General features: G+C 36.9%; 1 protein-coding gene across 3 annotated transcripts in view; it reads right to left on the reverse strand.

Moving 5' to 3' along the window:
* Positions 1-19,100, reverse strand: part of CPED1 (cadherin like and PC-esterase domain containing 1) — a 273,386-nt gene that overhangs the window by 44,893 nt on the left and 209,393 nt on the right. For all 3 annotated transcript variants that reach the window (XM_045847151.1, XM_045847144.1, XM_045847161.1), the window contains one exon: positions 1,224-1,341. In XM_045847151.1, the coding sequence (XP_045703107.1) occupies positions 1,224-1,341 (118 nt within the window). The remainder of the gene's footprint in view (positions 1-1,223; positions 1,342-19,100) is intronic.

Genomic DNA, 19,100 nt, shown 5'->3' on the forward strand with positions numbered 1-19,100 from the left:
ATGTATCTTTGCCTTTTTGTTGAAGAACTTTTGACTTGCTTCAGAGGAGGAACGGAATTAAGTTGTTTTATGATTCTCATAAATTGTCATCTGATAAAAAAATACAAGACACATTGGTGTCTCCCTTGTATGCAAGAATATATATCTCATTTAGTTGAGAGAATCATAAACTATACCACCTGACACGCCATAATGGGAAAGTCCCTCTTTATGCACTGACTGTAATTTATTATTTAGAGCACATGTTCAGGAATGGGGATATGCCCACATTTGTTAATGGTCCGTGCCAAATTGTGATTTGTCCTGCCCATTTGTGAAACTCATTCCCCATTTAAACTGTGGTGTGAAGTTCATGGCAAGGGTAAAAAAGCTGAGTATTTTTTCAGACGTTTTAGATGAAGGGAGACCTGGGGTCAGGAGGCCAGAGTGGTAACCAGGAGTCTCGGAGATGCTCCCTGCACCTCCTAACACCTCGGAGGCACTTCAGTCCCAGCTCTGCTTGCTCCCCTGGTCTTCCCTGAAAGAGGCATGCTAGGGAAGGAGAGAGGCAGGAATGCAGACAGTGGCTTCAAAGTCTGTCATTCATGGACTGCTCTTGGCTTAGGTGGGATTGAACACTACTTGAAATTAACCATCACAATTTTCCTGCCTCTATTAATGCTCAATATATGGAAGATAATAGTGATCATTCCCAAATACTTTTTTTAATTAGAGAAGACTATTTAAAACTGAATGTATTCTTTGGCTTTCTTTGATTCACAAGGTCAACAGACACTCATTTTACCCCTACTCTGTAGAAAGCACAGTCCTAAGTGGGTTGATCCAGTGTGAGTGGCCAGACTCCTGCCCTTACGCAGCTGAGAGTCTGGGAGCACTAACAGTAAACAGCTGATGACATGCTTAATCCCTTAAATAGTTCTGGAAACTGCTATGGAAGAACAGCACAGGGCTCTACGGGAGTATAGAAAAAGGGAACAAGTCGGAGGCTCAAGGAAGAGTCTGGCACAAGTCACGTTTGGGCTGAGGTGTGTAGGAGAGTAGGAATTAAGTGGGCAAAGAGCAGAGAGTGAAGAGAAAGTGTTTAATTAATCAAAATATTTCACATAGTAAAACAATGCACTTCATATGAATGAAAAAGTAACTTGTTACCCTGATTATAAGGATTTTTAAAGTAAGCACATACTTATCTACATTAGAGTTTTTAAAAGAGATGTGATAATCACCTTTTGTGTCCCCGGATGGACAAATTTTTAGTTCAGGCTGTGATATGGCTTCGATGTAGTCAGAGGGAACAGGCAGTAACCCACAAGTCTCCTCTGGGTGAATCGGCAAGCCACAGTCCTGCATTAAAATGACAGAAATCAGTTGTCAGAGTAACTAACCCACCCCATGGTAATCTAAAAAATCAGATTTTCTGTGACAAATAACTTTTATACATAACAGAGCAATTCTTGTTCTCTCTTTTTATCAATAGTTGTTTGTGCTATAAGTACATACAGCTTCTCACATTAGAGAATTAATACACATTTTCATGACAATTTAATCTCTTTTGGTATTGATATTCATGTACTGCTCTGTCTTAAAGAAGTAGATGCAAGTTTTACTTTGAAAATACCCTGAGTGCTGACACATTAAAAACATGCTATAACAGAGGACGATCTTATCCTTTAATGCTGTGGAAAAGACAGCTACTATGAGAAGGGAAATGGGAAATATTCTGGAAGAATGCTAATGTAACAGATGAATTTTTAAAATTATTTTATTGTTGTTCAATTACAATTGTCTCCATTTACCCCCACCACTCTCCCCCACCCCAGTCAAATTAACAGATGAATTTTATTTCAACATTTATTAAGGACCCATGATGTGCCAGAAATGTAATTAAATACATGCATTTTATTCAGAACATGGTCACATATTTATACAAGCAGGTAACATCTCGCGGCCATGAGCATCATTATGGAGGCCCGTTCCGGCCATACCAAGCACTGCCTTCTGTCGTCTGACGTGCAGTGGAGGTCAGCGTTTGTTGGCTCTCTGGAACCTGTCTCCTCATCTCTTCTCTGCTCCAGTACATTGGATCACTCTCATTTTCTCTTAGCTTATTCTTCAAAGCTATTGGCACCTGCACCTGTCCTGTGTCCTACGCTACCTCACCTGGTTCCACAGCTGTTCTTCTCACCAGGTTCTCTCAGTCCACCACGATTTAGGGCAGGTAAAAATGCTGTGATCTCTCCCAGGAATGCTCTCCCTTAATTTTGCATGGAGAGTATCTTTTTCTGTTTTAGGTCTCAGCAAGTTCTTCCTGAAATCCTCACACAATTACAGAGCCCTGCTTCTGTTTGTGTCAGCACCATGTGTCTCCTGCCCACTACCCACCCTTGGTAATTACGTTTGCTGTTTGAGTCTTTACCACAAGACTGAACATTCCACAAGAACAAACAGTCATTTCACTCACACATACACCCAGTAGCTACCATACAATAGGAAAAAATAAATGTTTTTAATGTATAAAAGGTTAGAGTTGTCTCCCTCTTATGTAATAAATTCTCAATAATGGAGGGAAATAATTAGTTTGACATCTTCTTTGATCTCTAACTCTGCCTCTAGTGAGCAATTACTAGTCACCTTCCTTCACACTCTCAAACATCCTTATTCTCGATTCAGATTCCCAGGTCTCATACAGAAAGATCCGGAACACTAAGGGATGGGAGGCATGGGGTGGTTATAGGACTTCTTGAAATCTTGATTCAGTAAACATATTTTCATGTTTAACTCATGATTGAAACTGGAGTTTAAGATACTTATTAAAGATTTTAGAAATATGACTGGTATTAAAATGTTCATTTATAATAAATCAATTAAAATAGCACAAAGTTTATAACGTGAGTTTTTAGTATGAATAAATTATCTGAATGAGGGGTGTGTATGTGTGTGTGAGACATGTATCTACACATTTCTTTTTAGTGAAGGCTAACCTTTTTTAAGGCTAGAAAAAATGTCATTATGCATGTATCATAAAAAGATAAAAAGATGTTTATAGTAAATGTTATACAGAGCAGTGAGAAATAATTACCATTATATAATGCTGATGGGAGTGTAAATTGGCTCAGCTATTTTGGAACACAATGTGTACTAAACCTAACAATTCACAGACTCCACAGCCTTGAAGTCAGACTTTAGAGCCTACTCCAGAGAAACTCTCATGAAATGCATAAGAACATGTATAAGGACAGATCAAAATGAACTAACGTGGAGAGATTTCCAAGACACATAATGAAGAAAAACCTGAAGAACATATTTTGCTACAGAACAATATATACCATAGAAGACACACCATGAACATGCCACAACACCTAAAATTCATGTATTTCAGACTAAGTTGTCACATTCAATTATTAATTATATATATTATTCATTATATATAATCACATATATATGTAATAATGTTGGAATATTTCTAAAAGTCTAGACTTAAACTTTTGCCTGAAAAAGTTTATTGTTTAGGGTCTGTGTGGTGTATGTTCATAATCACATCCTAGTACTCGTCTGGAAGGCAGTAGAAAGAGTTCAGACCATATCTGCCCAAGTCTCAGTCTCTCGTGTGGAGGCCTTGCATGTAATTGGCAAATATCAATCAACAAGAAAGGTGCCCTGTGGGGACCAACTCAATCACTGAGACTGGGTGTGCAATACTTCAGGTGGGCCAGAGTTGTCTCCTTTCTGAGGAGCTGGCATCCAAAATGAAGGCTGCAGATAATTGGGAGGTGGGAATTCCAAGGAGGGACTGCATGTCAGAGGCATGAGATAGAATTGGTCTGACATCTTCAGTTAAAACAAGAAGCCATTTTAAAAAACATGCTGATGATCTATATTTTAATATCAAATCGTGTCATCTTCCTGAAGATGGCACCTCCAAGTTAACACAAAATTCAGTGGAAAAATGATTCATTCATAATGTGGTCCTAAGTGTTGTGGATACATCTTTAAAATGGAGAGGTGTTAATTTAATATCTGCAATGTGTCAAGTGTCATACTGAGAATGCAAGGCCCTGACCTCAAAAGACATGGTCTAACCATTCATCAGAAGTTTCTTCTTAATCTTGAAATGAAATCTACATCTTATTTGTTCTAATTACCTTCTTAGCTATAGATTAGAAGAGATTTACTGTAATGACACAGATGCATGTGCTGATCTGATTTAAAGCTGCTGAAACACATGACTGGCAATAGAGCATGCTATCTTAAAATGTTCAATGTTTATACTTTTGCAATGCCAAGGATCCCACATATGGGCCCATGATAATAGAATAAACATAATGCAGGACACAGAAAAGTGAGGTGTGGGTGGGAGCCAGCTGAGTGGCCACTCCTGCTACTTAAAACCATGGCCTGGTCTCTGTTTGACTCCTGTGTCAACCTCAGCTTAAAGTTCCCATGAGCACCTGCTGTGTAACTGTTGGCATGTCACCATGTAGGTTCTAACTAAGCAGCCACAGCTCCAGTAAATTCCAAATAAGACAACAATCAAGGCAATATTGCAAAGGATAGACAACGCAGAGACTAGGAGAAGGACAGTATATTTTAAAGTAAATAAAATTTAAAGTCACACCCACTTTTCTGTGGTTTAGGCCAAAGAATATTCTATTATATTCTGTGCTGTCATTAAATTTCTCCTGAGTGGTTAAGCTGTGTCTCCAGTTCCTATTTCCTATTCCTTTATGTTTTGGAAAGTCAGGGGAGCCTGATGGAGTGGATATTCATCGTTTTGTAGGTGCAGCCAATGTAAGCCTTAACAATGAATGAAACAAAGTGTCTACAGACTCAGGTCCAGAGAGTGGCTGACAGAGTTGAGGGAGTTTTGAGAAGACAAGGTGATACCAGTATAGCTGGGTGGGCTTTGTGCACAATTCATGGGAAGAGAGAACAGTGGTGTACACTGGAAAGAGCACCACCGTGTGGAGTCACACTCGTGAATTTTACTTCTAGCTTTGACATGCACTGGCTGTGTGATATTGAATAAGCCAGCCAATTTCATTTTCTCACTGTAAAAGGGTGAAAGGTGGAGAGAGGAGAAGGGGAAGCTGCATTAAATGATCTTGAGTACTGCAGCAGACAATGTCAGGGGCCTACACGATATCTATCCTCCTTTCTCACTTTCTAACAGAAGGACCTTTGTTTGGTTGTAGGAAGCAATGTATCTAGCATTAAAAAAACCACCCAAACAAAACTCTATTTCCCAGTCTCTTCTATAGCTGGACATGGCTGTGTGACACAATTCTAGCCAAAGAAATGTAAGTGGAAATGGGCTATAGATTTCTGGAAAAGTTTTGCTTCTCTGATACCATTTTTTCTTTGTCACTCTGTTTCCTCTTACCACTTGGAATGCAGATGTGAGCCTAAGAGAGGAGCAGCCATGTTGTAACCACAAGGCAACCATGAGCAGAAAGATAGAAAGACTTTCACTATGTACTTCTGCACTACTTACTGTGGAAGAAAAATGAATTCCTACTTGTCAAACAACTATAGACATGAAAGATGCAGCCAAAGTTCCCTCTTATTCTAAGAGTCTTAGGAAACTTACTCTTCTCAGGCCATATAAATCTTTTTCAGTATTTCTTTAGATCTTAAAAGTGGTTATCTCAAGCAATTAAAAAAAACCGTAAGCAATCTTGGAAGAAAAAATTAATAGTATCTCTAATTTCTTCTTCACTTGTCTGATTAGTAATTTGGTCAAGTTCAGGCATATTCAAGAACATGAATGACAGCTTTTCTGATCTTAAGTGTCATCTCTTGGAGCTTGAACTCTAGATACATGGAGGAGGTAATATTTTGCAGTATTGGTTAAAATGACATTAACTCTAGAAAGCTCCACATTTAGAATGTATCATTTTGTTGGACATTTCACAAATTCCTGAACACGCTGTCATAGTTCTCAGTAGACATCAATTAGATAATTAACAGGGGTTTTCTTGTTCAAACATGTGCAGAGTAGGTATGTTTAGTACATAATTTAAAATATAATTAACTTTCCATGCAGTGCTGCAGTGACTAACAGAAGATTTGAAGTGCCCTTGGTTTTGCCCCACGTCCTACCTATGAGTACGTGACCACTGTTTCCTGTTAGTTTCTCTGAAAGCCCATTTAATTTCTTACAGAGTATTTAGTTACAAAGGATTAATAGTACTTTTCATTTTAAGGTGATATTGCTATATTTTTAGAGTAATAGCAAGTTGGACTATTTGATCTGGCAGGTATTTTTAAAACTAACCTACTTGTTTGGCCCCATGGAGTCGTTCTTTAAGATGAACCAGTTCTCCCCTTTTCTCATTAAAATGAAAAATTCCCGTCTAACTTTAAAAATATACATTCAGCCCTGACTGGTGTGCCTCAGTTGGTTTGAGTATTGTCCCTGTGGACTGAATGGCCATTGGTTCAATTCCTGGTTGGGGCGCATGCCAGGGTTGTGGGATCATCCCCAGGTGTGTGTGTGGGAGGTGGCTGACGGATGTTTCTCTTTAGCATGGGTGTTTCTCTCCCTCTCTCTCTCCTTCCCTTCTTGCTAAAAAATTGTCGGTAAGCATGTTCTCAATGGCGATTAAAATACGGTAAAAGAGATTTATATCCTTTATGAAAGGCAACTTGGAAATATCTCATAAATAGAATTATAGTGCTAAGAATTTATCCCACAGGTATACTTTATAAAGTCTGCAAAGATTCACGTGCAAGGGCATTCACTAGAGTGTTTCATGTCAAGTAAACTTGACACAACACTTTGTTCATCAATAAGGAACAGGTTAAATAACTTACATATCCATATAACAGCACATTTTGTAATTCTTAGAGAAGAAGGATGCAGGTAAATATATATGAGATACAGTATTAAAAGCAATAAAGAAAGTTGCAGGACAAAGTGATAGATATTATACATGCCTGGCTGCACACACATAACCTCTGGAATGATGCACATGCAACTCTGAAGAATGGCTGTCTTAGAAGATTAAGAATAGTAGGGCAGAGATTGGGAAGCAAAATGGAACTTTCACTTTTTACTTATTTTTGAAGATTTTGCCAGTAGTGTGAATCATGTTTGTATTTTTAAAAATACTAATTAAGTAAAGAAAATAATATTTAAAAGAGTAAAGTAAAATAAAGTAAAATCAGCTCCTTTGAGGTATATTAGTTTCCTAGGGCTGCCCTAACAAAGTACCACAAACTGAGGGGCTCAGAACAGCAGAAATTTTCAGTCTTGTAGTGCAATTCTGCTGCTCAGAAATCCCACATGAGGATTTCAGCAGGTCTGGTTCCTTCTGAGGGCTGTGGAGGATTATGGGCCAGCATGGTCATCAAATATTCTTCTGTGTTGACAAAATTGATAGTTAATCAGAGGAAATGTAAATAGAAAGGAATTGAGTAAGTATTCCAAGGTAGAAGGATGAGCATATGAAACATTGTGAAGCTGAAGGAAAATGCAGCCATGCATGTTTTGAGTAGATGGTGTGCAGAGAACAAAATAGGAGCTGAGCAGAAATTGATACAATTATTTTGGAATCATGATTATCATTCTTGGCTCATTTTCATGACACAAGCTTTAGGACTGTGGCAATGAATTAAGGTCCTGTTTTTTTGTTCTGTTTAAAAATTAGTCCTAGAGTAAAACATAGGCAGGAAAATCTCAGATCTTTCACACAGCAACATTTTTACTGATATGTCCCCTAGAGCAAGGGACATAAAGGAAAGAATAAACAAATGGGATCTCATCAAAATAAAAAGCTTCTGCGCGGCTAAAGAAAACAGTATTAAAACAAAAAGAGAACCAACTGTATGGGAAAACATATTTGCCAATGATACCTCAGACAAGGGTTTAATCTCCAAAATATACAAAGAACTTATATGACTCCACCCTAAGAAGACCAACAACCCAACTAAAAAATGGGCAAAGGACTTGAACAGACACTTCTCCAAGGAGGACATACAGAGGATCCAGAGACACATGAAAAAATGCTCAGTATCGCTAGCTATCAGGGAGATGCAAATTAAAACCACAATGAGATACCACTTCACACTGGTCAGAATGGCCATCATAAACAAAGCAACAAACAAATGTTGGAGAGGTTGTGGAGAAAAGGAGACCCTAATGCACTGTTGGTGGGATTGTAGACTGGTACAACCACTGGGGAAAACAGTATGGAATTTCTCAGAAAACTAAAAATGGAGCTGCCTTTTGACCCAGCAATTCCACTGCTAGGATTATATCCTAAGAACCTTGAAACACCAATCCAAAAAGAACCTATGCACCCCAATGTTCATAGCAGCACAATTTACAATAGCCAAGTGCTGGAAGCAATCTAGGTGCCCACCAGTAAATGGATGGATCAAAAAACTATGGTACATTTGCACAATGGAATTCTATGCAGCAGAAAGAAAGAAGGAGCTCCTACCCTTTGCAACAGCATGGATGCAACTGGAAACCATTATGCTAAGTGAAATAAGCCAGGCAGTGAAAGACAAATACCATATGTTCTCACCTTTAACAGGAACCTAAACAACAAAACAAATAAACAAGCAAAATATAACCAAAGGCACTGAAATAGAGAACAGGCTGACAGAGACCAGAGGGGAGAGGGGAGGGAATTTCAGGGGAAAAGGGGAAAGGTTTACAGGAACAAGTATAAAGGACATATGGACAAAAACTGGGGGGGGTGTGGAAATGGGAGGGAGGTGGGGAGGACTGGGGCAGGTGGGCTGGGATGGGAGTAAAAGACAGAAAACTGTACTTGAACAATTAAAATAAAAAAAATTCTTATCAGATAAATCTCTAAGCTCTATCCCCTTTATAAAACTTATAAAAATTTTTACTAAGTAGCTGCCCTTTTAAAAGACAGTACAAAATTAAATACCTTTACTGAGAAGACATTTAACTTACAGTTTGTTCTAATAAAATATTTGCTACAAACAAGGTTAACCTACATAATTTTGCCTTGCTTTGAATTTTGATAAAGATTAGAAGCTAACTAAGTCATTCTACACTGTGCAGTGAAGGTCTCTAAAAACATTGTTTTAAAAGCGCTTGATGTTACTCTGCTTTAGTAAGAGTTTACAGCTAAGTTTTCAATTTTTAAAAAATAGAATTTGGTGTTGGGTAGCAAAATCATATATGAAAACAGCAGCTTGACTTGCTGTTTATGTTTGGAGTTCATAGTCTCATAACATGAGAATCCATGTAGTAATGAACCCCTGTATAAGATAACACTATTGTGTGCTTCTTTCTTGAAGCAAACATCAGCTGTGAAGTGGCCATACGTTATCCTACCTAACTCAGGGAAAAGGAAAATTGGAACAAATTTTAAGCAGGTGAATTGGTTCTACTCAATTAAGTTTATTAATGTGAATCAATATTTGGAATACTTTTTTTTATTTCTTCCACATTCCAAATGCTTGAACTAATATGTACTTTTCTCTTTTTTAACCTAAATGGCCCCCAAATTAACTAGGATGGGGCCAGCGTGACCCTGCTTGCTGGAGGCCACTCTGAAAGGCACCCTCTATTCTCAGTTTGGAAATACAGACGAGTCTGGACTGTGTAGACTTCGGACTGAAAAATCCAGTGAGATGGGGCCTGGGCAATGACTAATGTTTCCCACTTCCGGTGAGCTAGGAACTCCGGGGAAAGCAGCCTTTGTTGTGGTCTTTCAGCACTTCGGGTTTGGGGTCCAGATGGAATCCAGAAGGGCAGACATGAATGCAAATGAAAAGAAAGAATCAATGTTTGGGTATTTGAACAAAGAAGTGTAGAATTGAAACTGAATGTATGACCGTAGGCTCTTTCATACTCTGAAGAATTGGATACATTTGGGAGTGACCAAACAATAACAATAACAAAAAAGAAAAGGTTATTTCCTATCCAAAGAATCAAATCTATTATTTTTAGACTGATGCAGAGTAGTGAGTGGGAATAGTGAGTAAGCTACAGAGATTAAAAGGACCTATTAAACGGACAACTTTTAATTGATGTGTACTTTTCAATAATAATGAAACTAAGCATAACAAATGTCACCACATATTAAATAGCAAGCAGGTTTCTCAGGAGAAATTGATCATTCATATGAACATAGCTATGATATAGCTTTTTCAGCATGGGCTGTCCCTCTCATAAATAGTCCACTAGTGAAATATATGAGGTTGTGATTACTAAAAATGTAGCTTTAGTAGGGAATCTTCTGCACTAATAGAGTTGAATATTTTAATAAAAATGCAGTCACACAGTTCTGGGCACTATGTGGACATTTCCTGCCTACATTTATCTTGGTACCTATCACATGACACAGCTACACACATGCACACACTATCACATACATCCAAGGATCTTAAGAATTGTGGGATTTTAAAACTTGAAGAAAACATACCAAGTGACACAAGGAAAATATTATGCTACAAAAGGATTATCTCATTACATGTCTCAAGAATGATACCTATTTTGAGGCTTTAATAGTAATTGTTTGGCACTAAGTATTATTTTTAAACATTATCTGCTAATCATCATCTTATACACTCACAGTTAAGCTCAAATTATGCTAAATGTAGCTAAATTCAATGTAGGGAAAAATACTGGTGTAGTCAAAATTGAATGTCCAAACTACCAGGAAATTGTGAGATCAGAAGTTAATATTAATTTTTATATAAACATATTCTGACATTGTAAAAATTAGATACCTGTGAAAATCATTATATTATGATGTGACAGTCGTTTCTATGTACAGTCTTATATTTTCATACCTGTTGAACACACTTTCTAAAAATAGTCTAGGAAGAGTCTAAATGTCACTTCCTTAAGCTATTTACTCAATTACAAAAGAAAAAAAATGTAACTTTACAGTGCAGAAACCCAGCCTACACTACTTACATCAACTGACCAAAAGAAACACACAATTTCTGCAATTTTCTTGCCACAAATGTTTAACTTCACTTAATTAAGAAAAAACATCATACAATCCCAAACTGAGAGGCACTGTAGAAAATAACTGACCTGCATCCTTCAAAGGTATCAAGGTCATCAAAGACAAGGAAAGACTGCAGAACTGTCACAGATTATGGAAGACTAAGAAGCATGATAACTGAAAACAATTCGGGGTGGTGGAACAGAAAAAGAATATTATTGAAGAAACTAATGAAATCCATATAAGGTGTTTCATTAAGTAAATATATTATGCCAATATTAAATTCTAGTTATTTAAAACATTCTAGTATTGCTCGCATTGATAAAGTACCATGTCCATGTCAAGTATTAATATGAAGGAAAGCTGGATGAAGGGTATTGGGAACTTTCCTTAAGTGTAAAATTAACTTTAAATGTTAAATGATTAGTTTAGTACATTTGATAGTCATATTTTAGAGTTTTATGAAGGGCCAAAATACATTAACAATAGAAAATGTTATAACCATTAAAAGGCTTTAAACACTTTTGTTGGCGTTTCATACAGCAGAGTAATGACACCATATAATCACGTCTTATTATAATTCATGGATGCCCAGTGAATTATAAGCATACTGATCTTAAAAACTGTGGGAGTTGTGGGAGGACAGGCCACGGGCTAAAGAAGAGCTAAAGTATACCTACTGCATTTACGTACTAACTTTTTGGGGATACCAATCTCCTGGAGTTGACAAGCAGAAAAGGAAATTCCATTTATAGGGAACCTGGGCGACCCCAAGCACCAAGGTAGGCACTTCTTATATACTCCTGCACTGCATCTTTACAAATATTGGAAGTAGTATTTTTGTCTTCATTCAACAGATGAGAAAATAAATGTTTGTAGACTTCTGGGGAAGCTTTTCTGAAGTCAACTTAATGAGTAGAATGCCTAGAGTTTGAGTCATGGGTGTATCTGACTTCAAACCCATGCTTCATAGACTGAGAAACAAAACAAGATAAAATAAAACACACTGCACTAAGAAACAGAGATCATGTTTGTAAAACATTTACAGACCAATTAACGCTTCATCAGGGAAGACCCTTTTTTCATGGCTGCACATGGCATCCCTAAACAAAACCAGCTGCACATTCAAATGTTTACGGTTGGTCCAAAGTGGGGCTGGGCAAGAGTGCAAATGACTCAGGCCAATCCTATTGTCTCCAGTGGAAAAAGTCTCACAGCACCTTTCCAGCATACACTTTGTCACTCAAATAATTTTTAACTTCGAATACTAGCTCATTATGCTTATTAACCAAAGACCTAACACTAATCCCCATGGTAGAAAATGAACAAATATTTATATATTGTTGCCAATCATCAAGGAAAACATTAATTTTTACTGATTTTCAAAATCATTAGTATTTTTGTCGTGTTTTCAGTCCTCCAAAGATGTTGATAGTTTATAATATGTATTCACTTTTTAAAATTAATTCCTTTAACAGATATTCATTCAGCATCTATATGAACCAGCTGTATTTCTTGCCCTCATAGAGTTCTATCAGAGAAAACAGATATGGAAACACATGGCTGCTATAGAAAGTGCTAAGTGCTGTAAGGAAGATCATTCCAGACACAGTGTTGGCACAAAGGAGTGTGATCAATTCTGTTTTGCAAAGGACACCACAACATGAAATACGCTGGAGCTCCCCGGTCAGATGGGAGTTCATGGGCTTTCCAAGAAGTGGTGACAACTGAGGCAGGAGTGAGGGGGGCCCAGCGCGATTGGTCGTCTCCTGTACAAGTGCCTACAAAGGAGTGGGCATCCTTTACATCTGAGGACTAACGGAACCCCGATACAACAAATCGCTGATTTTTCTTTTTTGCTGTGCCTATCAGCCTGAGATTCTGTACTTAGCCATAAAATACACAAGACAATCTGGAACAGATTGGGAATGGATTGTGTCTACTTGTGTTTGGGGACTGTGTAAGGCATATGATGTCAGTTATAAAACTCTGAAGCCCTTTGTTCAGAACCCAACCCAGGCATATCAGTTCAGGCTTATCAGCAAGCATGCCCAGTGAGGAGCTGGCATTTTCCTGTGGAAAATGTGCTGTCTTCCTTGGCATGTAATGCAGAATTAAGGGTTGCCCATTTTCATGGGAGAACTAAAGACTCCATGACTCCAGGTATAATAGAAGGTGTCCTGGAGAAATTTCAAGATATAAAATGTCATTTAGTATGTCTTAAATTCCCCACAGGTTTTAAATTAGCTCATTAGTTCCTGAACTTGAATGCTGTTGTTGTGATTTGATTATTACTGTAAATGGTTGTCACAACTCACTGTGTGGGATGTAATAACTGTTTCATTCATAGCCAAGTCTGCTGAGTGAGTCCTTATAGATGACATATCTCTAAGTCTCCACAGCCTTACCCAAAAAAAGCTGCTGCTAGGAGTCTGCCCAGCTTGCCTCTCTACACTCAGCTAAAGTCACTGGGTCTTCCCTCCTTGGCCACATGCTCAGTGGACCTTCCTTCTGCCATTGCTTCTCCATAATCCACAACCAGGTGGCATTTCAAGCTGATCTCCAGAATATGCCACTTCTCTGCATTAGTCAACAGCTGTTCTGGGATCCTGCTGTCACCAATCAGATACGTTTGCCTGGCCCAGTAGAGCCGAGTTATAGCTAACATTGCTTTAAAGTCAGGCCTCGGCTTTGTTCTACAACTTTGCAGTTGTTACCCTGCCCAGATCTGATACTTTAGTTCTCCTTAATGTTTTATCTTTAAAAGGCCAACTGTGTCTTACGGCTTCACTGTATTGGCTAAGTTTGACAGGTCAAACCAAAGTGGACACAGCATTAGACACTACTAATTCCCACTGATTCCCCTTCCTCATGCCAGGTGGTCTTTGTCATGGGAACTGTGCACATGATGGACTGGCTTAACAGCTACTAAGTCTGGTAACTGGGAAAAACTATATCTAGGAGGATAAATTGCTCAATAGACTGGCCAGTATTTTTTATCATTCCATATAGTGTTTTGTAAAAGTTCAAAACTGTATTTTAATTGTACTTTAAAAATTTTAGTGAAATAAAAATGATACAATAATTTAAAGAAGAGCTATATGTTTTAAAACAGTTGTTCCATGGTGTATAGGTTTCTGAAAAATTAACAAGTAGGTGTTAAGTAAAAAAAAATGGTGTAGGCCAACTAAACTAACTTTTGGCAAAAAAAAATTTAAATAGATTTTGCTTGTTTTCACTGTCAGTAGTAAGGCATTTGACCAAATTATTATAATTTAATAAAGCTAATTATAATTTTTAACAATTTATCATTGTTTATATTGTATAGAACTCAGCTGTCTCAAAGAGTTTTAATATCCTGAAGAGAAAGTTGTTTTTGGTGAGATCTCTTTGACTATCTGTTACAGAACCCATGACCAGGAGAGTCTATATAAATAGCTTCTCTGGTGACCAGTTTGTGTCAAAACCACTGAACTCAGAAATCATGTGGAATCATTTGTGGTATAATGGGATCATGAGTGAAAAACCCATATGTGACAGCAAAGACCAAAACAAAAGAAAATACCACAAAGTTATATGAAAACAACTGGCATCATTTACTATCAAAAATTATAAACAAAAGAAGTATTCTGTGATGACAGGTGTCTGTGCGGTATAACTAAGAAATCATTCCTGGGAATGAATAAGCTCTCCAGTGACCTACAACTTTTCCCTTTTCAGTAAGTCACACATTAGGTACATGATCTGTTCTATGAATACACCCATTTCATTGTTCACTAATAGCAATATTCCTGGGTAGCAATTATAAAGGTCATTATTCAGACTGTACATTATGCTACTACACTTATTTTTAGAATGAAATTTCTTTTCTGAAAAATATCTCAGAGGAGTCCTATCTCATATGTTATATCAGAAATTATCTATTATTGTGCCCCTGAAGTTCGTTTCATACTAAAAAGTTCTCCTCAGAAATTTACGTGAGTGCAATGCCCTGCTTCCCAAAGGCATCATGGTTTGGATGGCACAAGAAGGGAATAGAAGGGCCTGGGTCTAGCTTTATTCATGATACCATGGTGTGAGACTGCAGAATTTATATTTCAGCTCTCCCATTTTGTGATCCTGGGCAAATTAACCCACTAGTTGCTCCAGTTTCCTCTTCTGTGAAAGCCAGCTTTCAATACTATTGACAAGATTAAATAAACTGATACATGTACTGAATGAAGAACCAACTATGCATGATGCACAATAAGTGCTCAAAAATGTGGTTATGATTAGAACTGAATATCACGTGCCAATAGTCACATTGTGTACATTATGCAACATATCTGTGAGTTAGAGAAGATTAGCTCAATTAATTGAATCTCTAAACAAATGGCACTTATAAAGAGTTTGTCTAATGTATGACCAGAATTCAGACACAAGTCTGTGATTCTAGAACCCATACTAATTTTTGTATATCATCCTGGAATTTAAAAGAAAAATACATGTGTTGCTGCTAGCTGTGTACCATGGAACAGATAAATGACTTTCTCTGAGCCTCAGTTTCCTCACATTTAAAACGGGATACTGATGTTTATTGCTCATGTACACCTTAGCATTGTTTTGTCATTCAGATGACACTGTGTGAGAAGGTGTCAGTAGCTAGTAAATCATAACATGATGCTTTGTTTTTATTATTAATGACCATTCTCTAATCCATTTCTCAGCCATGAGCTTAAGATGAATATATAGAGTAGCAAGGATGAACTCAATCAGACACTCATATAATATGTTTTCTTTGAGTTGCCTCAACATTTGCAGGGTTATTTTCCTCCTTTGAAAAAGTTTCTTACATATATAAATAGAAAACTTACTTTTTATCTGCAATTATGTTTTATAAAAACCCAAGATATGAAAATATGTACATTTTTTAATTCTTTGATTTGCAAACAGAATAATTTGTTACATGTAATGAGAATTAGACATTCACTTTCCTCACTTTTTGAGAACAATTTTGTATGTATTGTAAATCAAAAATTAGTTGGTGATTAGATATTGTTGAGCAGTATTAAATGGTAAAAGTAGACTGCAGATTAGAAAAAACGATTATTGATAAAATTGTTTCTACCTGGATATACAAAAGAACACATATTCAGAGTGTTTTCCTTCATTACATGGGATGGGAAAAAAATCAATGTTTTAAAAAACCTGCTGTAAAAGTTCACATATTCATTCCAATAATATTTATATTTTTATGCTTGAGGATTAAGAAATTGTTCTGATCTTTTTTGTTATAAGTAATCTTAAGCTTTTAAAAAATTATCTAATAAGCATTATTTAATTCCCAGTGAATTTGAGTAGCAACATACATGTAGTTGAATGAGTCCTTAATGATTTTAAAAGTGACTATGATTATTTCAATTTTAAGGAAATAAAAATTATTATATGTAAAAATAATTGAAATTAAATAAAAATAAAAAGTTTCAAAATTTAAATTTGACATGTAAGGAAACATCCATGAGTCTTTTTTAGAAAAAAGAAGATTAATACAATTAGAAGTCCCTGCCTTCCAAAGTTTTGCCTACCATAATCAGCCACTGTCTACTTTAACACCATGGAGAAAGCTATGTGGAATTCTTCTCTGAGGCTGTATAAAAAAGTATTAATGTGAACATTGAAGGAAGCTACATCTTCAACTGTCACTTACAGCTGGGGCAGCTAGTCATCACTCACTTGCTCAGAGACCACGTGCTGTGCTCTCACGTCATCGTGTGCTGTAGTACAGAGATGAGCGACATGGAATAGCCCCGGTGTTCGAGGAGCGTGGTGTTGAAAGGGGAAACTTTGAAGGATGAACAGGGAAAGAAGAAACAAATGTCTTTATTTGTCTTCTAAAGAGGAAATAAATGTGCCAGATCTAACAATTAGAGAGGCATGGTGCATCAAATACACAGGTACGGCTCAACTTCAGGTTGTGAGGGCGGCAGGGAGCGAGGCATGGCAATGATATAAATGATACTAAGGGGCTTGGATTTTATCTTTCCTCTCCTTCACTCACTATATGTGTATATATGTATGTATGTATGTATGTATTTATAATATACACATATTCATTAACAAGTTAGAAAATAAAAATTTAAAATATACAGATAACATTTTAAATTTCCCATCATTCAATATATGCATCCTGTATTTAATTTGTGTATTATACACATGGAATTTATTACACGTGCATATATTTTACAAAAAATGAAATTAAACTGTCCACTGTGTTTCATAATCATTTTTTTACCCTGATAATATGTCATGAATATGATGGAAGGAGTCTAATGGTGATAGGGGTGTGGTGGGATATTATAACCCACCTAATGAAGATCTGCATGTTAAAAACATACACAAGCTAGATTGAAAACTGCTAACACCAGTGGCAGGACCATGGGTTATAAGGCTATTATAATTCCTCATGGGGAAGGTGATGACTGACAGAATTAGGGCAGGATACAAGAGATGCGTGAGAGTGAGTTAAATGCAGTTAAGGAGAGAGAAATTATTTGGGTAATTTTTGGAAATCTTGGGGCTAATGAATGGACAAATAAGAAGGAAGTGGATGCTTTATAAAGTGAGATGGAGGGCAGGTGGTTATTTTATTTGTCAAGCTCTAAATGCTTGTGGAACAAGTAGGAAGACTGCCCAATGAGCAGTGGATGACATGTGTAAATGTACAGTGGAATTCTGAGGAGGACAACGATTGTAAAATTTATCAAAATACTGTTTCTTGGAATCAGAGCAATATTCCTTTGACTATTTACTCCCAGGGACTTTCAAGAAGCTGCCCGAGACCACCCTAGTGATGATTTCTCGTCCTTCTGGGATGACGATGCTCTACCATTGCCTGCTCAGCTTTGTGTGTCCTCCTTGCTTCACCAGGGGGATGGGCTTGAATCCATATTTTTGAGCATAATAACCAAAATCCTTCACATTTGATAACAATTTCTCTCACTTGAGTGCCTCTCCCCTACTCTACATAATTGTCCTGTTTTCTAGGTACACAGACATGCTTGCGGTTCAGTCATGCTGTCGTCCTAAGACACTTGGAAATCACACACAAATGTTACCTCTTGTGAGACATCATTTCTGTCTCCCATTCCCTTTCCTGACCCAAAGGTTTTTTTCCTCCCTTTACTGTAATGTCATAACACTACACATTTACCATACATATCACACTCTATTTTAACTACTTGTCTTTAAGGAAGTACATCTTCCTAGTCAAGCTTCCTCATATATACAGATTGATTTATCTATCCATCTATCTACCTGTCACCTACCTACCTCTCTACCTGTCTACCTAGACATGTATATTTGCCCCACAATCTAGACAACCTAGATAGCAATAACAGAGACAATAACATCTGCTAAATAAATGTGGGTTTTAAATCACTTTGGCCTTTTTTAAATATAGGATATGCATATCACAATATATTTAATCAACACTAAATATCAATTCAGTTCTCTCCCAGTTTATTGGCATGTAATGATATCTCCCTTGGAATTAAGAAAGTCTGAAATGAGTGTGATTGGAGACAAGAATCAATGACTTCTAGTGATGTATATAAATTAATAGAGCATTTCCTTGTGCAAGTCTTTGTCAATGTGTCTGAGAACTAGGCAGATTTAAGATTTTCACTTTGACATATAATGTTGTAACTAATATCAGTGTTGATGAGGGTGTGGGAAAACCGGCATACTTATACACTGTTTATTTGTCAAAATAATTTGTCAGGGTATATTGCAGTATAAAATTCTCATTTGTTTTCGTCTATTAATTCCACTTCTGGAAATCTTTGATACAAAAATAACAGTGCAAGTATGCAAACCTTTATATGTAAAAGGATAATTGTTGTAGCAATATTAATGATAGCAAAGCATAAGCAACCATCTGAATGTCTGTCATAACGGACTATACAAGTCAAAATAGTGCATTCACATAATGAAATATTATGTGGCCTTTAAAAAGATCTGAAAATGTACATACATATTAAGGTTGGGGGGAAAAGAAAGTTTCAGAGCATAATTCAACACAGTTACGGACCATATTTAAAAAGACGAATAGATGCAGATGTGAATATAGACTCATCAGTATCCATGCAGTCAAATCTGGAAGAATGTGCTCCTGAAGGTTATCGT

The sequence above is a fragment of the Phyllostomus hastatus genome, unplaced genomic scaffold (genome assembly GCF_019186645.2).
Source record: "Phyllostomus hastatus isolate PE091 unplaced genomic scaffold, TTU_PhHast_1.1 phas_contig_118, whole genome shotgun sequence".
Classification (NCBI taxonomy): domain Eukaryota; kingdom Metazoa; phylum Chordata; class Mammalia; order Chiroptera; family Phyllostomidae; genus Phyllostomus; species Phyllostomus hastatus.